General features: G+C 53.9%; 1 protein-coding gene across 1 annotated transcript; it reads left to right on the top strand.

Moving 5' to 3' along the window:
• Positions 1 to 359: 359 nt before the first annotated feature.
• LOC136994100 (olfactory receptor 14J1-like) lies at positions 360 to 3,978 on the top strand (the record flags this gene model as incomplete). Its single annotated transcript, XM_067310353.1, has 2 exons — positions 360 to 1,175; positions 3,901 to 3,978. Coding segments are annotated over 2 exons (894 nt in total), but the record flags the coding sequence as incomplete, so codon positions are not given.
• Between the last annotated feature and the right edge of the window lie 365 nt (positions 3,979 to 4,343).

The following is a 4,343-nucleotide window of genomic DNA, read 5'->3' as shown; positions in this document are numbered from 1 at the left end:
CCCCCATTCCCATGTATGCCACTACTGTACAGCAGGAATGACTGCTCTGGAGCCCATGGCAGAGGTCCCTGCCTTAGGTCAGAGCACACTCAGGCAGTGTAAAGTGGAGCTGAAGGAAGGGAGCTGCACACAGATCCTCTCAGTAAATGGAGAGGCAGTGTAGGGGTTGTATGAGAACCAGAAGATGTGGGTGTTTTTTACTTGAAAAGTCTCTCCTAACTTCTTAATGTCTTTTCTTCTTTGGACAGTCCCACATGCTTGGAGGGAGGAAAAGGTCCAACAGCAGCTCCTTCAATGAATTCCTCCTCCTACCTGTTGCAGACACACAGGAGCTGCAGCTCTTGCACTTCTCACTGTTTCTGAGCATCTACCTGGCTGCCCTCCTGGGCAATGGCCTCATCATCACAGCCATAGCCTGTGACCACCGCCTCCACACCCCCATGTACTTCTTCCTCCTCAACCTCTCCCTCCTCGACCTTGGCACCGTCTCCACCACTGTCCCCAAATCCATGGCCAATTCCCTGAGCAACACCAAGGCCATTTCTTACTGGGGATGTGCTGCACAGGTTTTTCATTTTTACTTTCTCATCTCAACTGAGTATTCTGTTCTCACTGTCATGGCCTATGACCGCTACGTGGCCATCTGCAAACCCCTGCACTATGGGACCATCATGAGCAGCAGAGCTTGTGTCAAAATGGCAGCAGCTGCCTGGGCCAGTGGTTTTCTCGATGGTCTCCTGCACACTGCTAACACATTTTCCATACCACTGTGCCAAGGCAATGTCCTGGAGCAGTTCTTCTGTGAAATCCCCCAGATCCTCAAGCTCTCCTGCTCAGACACCTACCTCAGGGAACTTGGGGCACTTGTGGTTAGTATTTGTTTATCTTTGGGATGTTTTGTTTTTATTGTGCTGTCCTATGTGCAGATCTTCACAGTTGTGCTCAGGATCCCCTCTGAGCAGGGCCGGCACAAAGCCTTCTCCATGTGCATCCCTCACCTGGCCGTGGTCTCTCTGTTTATCAGCACTGCAATGTTTGCCTACCTGAAGCCCCCCTCCCTCTCCTCCCCTCTTCTGGATCTGTTGGTGTCTGTTCTGTACGCAGTGGTGCCTCCAGCAGTGAATCCTCTCATCTACAGCATGAGGAACAAGGAGCTCAAAGATGCCCTGAAGAAAGTGATTTCATGGACATTATTCAGCAGTGATAAAATTGCCATTGCTCTCCACAGTTGAATCCCAGTGTATCCCAACCAGGACTGAGCTTTGTTTGTTCACTTTACTATTGTTATTACTACTATTATTTGTTATCATTTTGCTACCCAAATGCTTGGCTTCATCCCAGTTTTAATGAGATTGCTTTGTCTCACCTAGTGCCCATATAAAATTGTGTCTACCGCTGGGTCAGAGCTGACTCCCTCACAGTCTCTTTGTCTTCAAGTAAGTTCTACGCAGTGCAGTGCCTGAAGGCTGGGCTCTTCTTCCAAAGCTGGAGTCAAGAATAAGCCCCAAGAATTGCCCCCCAGAAAGGCATGTTGTGCAGGGTTGTGCATGGGTTTAGAAGCAGAAAGCTCATAATCATGTTATGATCTCTTAGAGACCAAGGCCTGGATTTAGGATTCACCCATCAGTGTCCAGTGGCAGTGGAGATGACAAATTGTCACTGATGTACATCCCCAGGGCTGTCCCACATGTTAAGGCACAGTGTCAGATGCCCATCCTTCTGGAGGGGAATCTGGAGGTACCAGGAGAGCTCAGGGGATCTCCTGGGACAGCATGTGCCTGGTGTGGGCAGTGAGTAGAGTCTCACAAAGCGAGACATCCTCCAAGGTGGAGTCACCTAAAAGTAAAATGCTAAACAAGGGATCCACAGGCAAAGGAGGACTCTGCAATCCCAGGAGAGGCCATGGAGACCCAGCTGGCAGGGGAAAGGGGGACTGGAGAGCAATTCATGTCGTTGTCAATGAAATACCCAGTGCTGGCTCTAGAGGTGCACCTGGACACAACTAGTAGCTTTGGAAATGCTCCATAGTCCCTCCAAGCACCTTCCACATCTGCAGACCCCTGGAGGCATTGGAGGCCGTCATCCCCATTTGGATGGATCTGCTTCCCACCCTCACCAGCATGGCCACTGCAGTCACGTCGTGGCCCTGTGGCCCCACAGCCCACTCACTCTGCAGAGCAGCAGCGCCAGCTCGGGGCCCTGTGGGAGAACAGGGGAGGGGGTGTGGGAACAGCCAGCGAGATCAGAGGAGCGATTGGGAGACATCAGAAGGAAGTGGAACTGGGCTTGAACATGTCTTGGAGAGAAGAATGCTGACATTTAATGCAAGACAATGGTCAGAGTGTGGGTGCACTAAAGGGAGCTCATGGTGCAGAGCCAGAAGTCCTTTCTGCCCTGACCCCTGACATGGCCTGGGAAGTGGCTGAAGAGGGATGAATGCTCCCCACCTTCCTAGCCTACAGCGCCATCATCACTCCTGATGGGTGGCACCAAAAGGAAGGCTGGGACCCCGTGTCAGAGCTTGTTTTGAAGGAAGGAGGACCCAGGAGCCATCTGAGTTTCCTGCTGTCCTCAGGCCCTGTCCCCAGCACATGTTCTTGCAGCAATCTTCCCCACCCCGCATGCTAGCCATTACCCCAAAAGTCACCCCCAGACAGGGCTCCACACCCAGCTGGAGGACTGGTCATCCAGCTGTGACCCCGGGGAGGACGAGCCCTCTCCTGGGTCATCTGCAGGGCTGGCAGGGAGCATGCAGTGGATGTCCTGGGGCCATCTACTGGGCCTGTAGATCATCCTCATGCCCATGGGGGCCCTCAAGCAGAGTGTCTCATGCAAAGATCCAGCCCAGCTTGTTGTTGCATGAACAGAGAGGAGAAACTGCCCCAGGAAACTCCTCCCACACCCAGGCACTTGTACCAGCCTTTTCCAGTACTGGCTTTCCCCACGGTCCTGGTGAGGGGTGATCTTTGAATGTGACCAGCTCCATCTTCCCGCAGGGCTCAGCACCTGTATGGGGGGTGAAGGCCAGCCCTGCCTGGCCTCTCTCCAGGCCCAGACCGCAGCAGACCCCGGACCATGGCTGTTTGCTTACCCCAGGAGGGGCACGGCTGGGGCTGGGGCTGGGGCTGGGGCTGGGGCTGGGCATGGGCCGGGGACTGGTGGGAGGCTGCAAAGCAGGAGGGCTGTGGGCTGCATTCAGCCCCTTCAACTACTGAGGTGTCCCCAGAAGGGTGCTTTGCATCCTGGGACTTAAGGGCTGAGAACTCTTCAGAGCCAGAGTGGATGTGAGTCCCACCACCTCGGCTCATGGCTTACAGGTCATCAGCAGGGCTGTAGCGGCTGCAGGGAGGGAATTGCTGCACGGGGCATGAGCAGATCCACCTCTGCCCTCCGCTCTCTCTTCGCACCCTGGAACAGAGATTGTGTCCTGTCAACCCACTACTGCCTTCTCCTGCTGTGTCATCTCAAAGGTCCTTTGGCAGGGGCATTTTTTGGTTTCTGAACATATATCTGACCCTGCTTTGAGCAGCAGGTTGCACTGTGGGCCTCCTGTGGTCCCTTCAGCCTGCATTATCCTAAAAGCCTATGAGCTCAGGCCCCATTTCAAGCACAGAGCAAATGTTTCTGGGATGTGAGTCATCTGTGCTTTATGTGACCATGTGAAAGAAGGCCGGTGAACACCTCCTTCTCCTCCTTGACTGTAAGGGGAGCCTGGGAGGCACTGCCTCATCTACATTACACCGGAAATTCTTTGCATCCACCTTTAGCGGCATGAAAGGCCATTGCCTGGATCCCCTCAGAGGTGAGAGGAGAAATGGGAGCTTTTCTTCAGTATGATTTCTCTATGTCTGCAGTTTGCATCTCTAAGTAGATGGGGCCATCCTGCCCTTTCTTTCTTAGCTGAAGCTCAGACTGGATGGCGATGTGAATGTGGAGGTTGGCTGCCACTGCAATGACCTTGAGATGGTGGAGAGGTAAGCGGAATGGCAGAGTCACCGCCCTTGGACTGCGGGAGAGAGGATTTCATCATGTTCAGGATCTGCTTGTCAGGATCCCACGGGTGACTGCCGTGGAGGGCAGAGGGGCCATGGAGCCCTCTTGGCTCTTCAGAGACAATGTCCTCAAGGCACAGGAAGCCTGCAGTCTGCAGGAAGGTCCATCAGGGCCTGGCATGAGGCTGGCATGGCTGAGCAGACACTCTGTGACTTAGGACTTGAAAAACATGAAGAAAGTGCCCAGAGGGTTGAAAGGGGAACAGGCTACCCAGGGAGAAGACACAGGCATTGGCTGTGAGGGAAGGGATGGAGTTAGGCAAGCCAAAGCTCAGCTGGAGCTGGAGCTGG

Source organism: Apteryx mantelli, chromosome 24 (assembly GCF_036417845.1).
Source record: "Apteryx mantelli isolate bAptMan1 chromosome 24, bAptMan1.hap1, whole genome shotgun sequence".
Taxonomy (NCBI): Eukaryota; Metazoa; Chordata; class Aves; order Apterygiformes; family Apterygidae; genus Apteryx; species Apteryx mantelli.
This window is presented reverse-complemented; position numbering and strand designations above follow the sequence as displayed.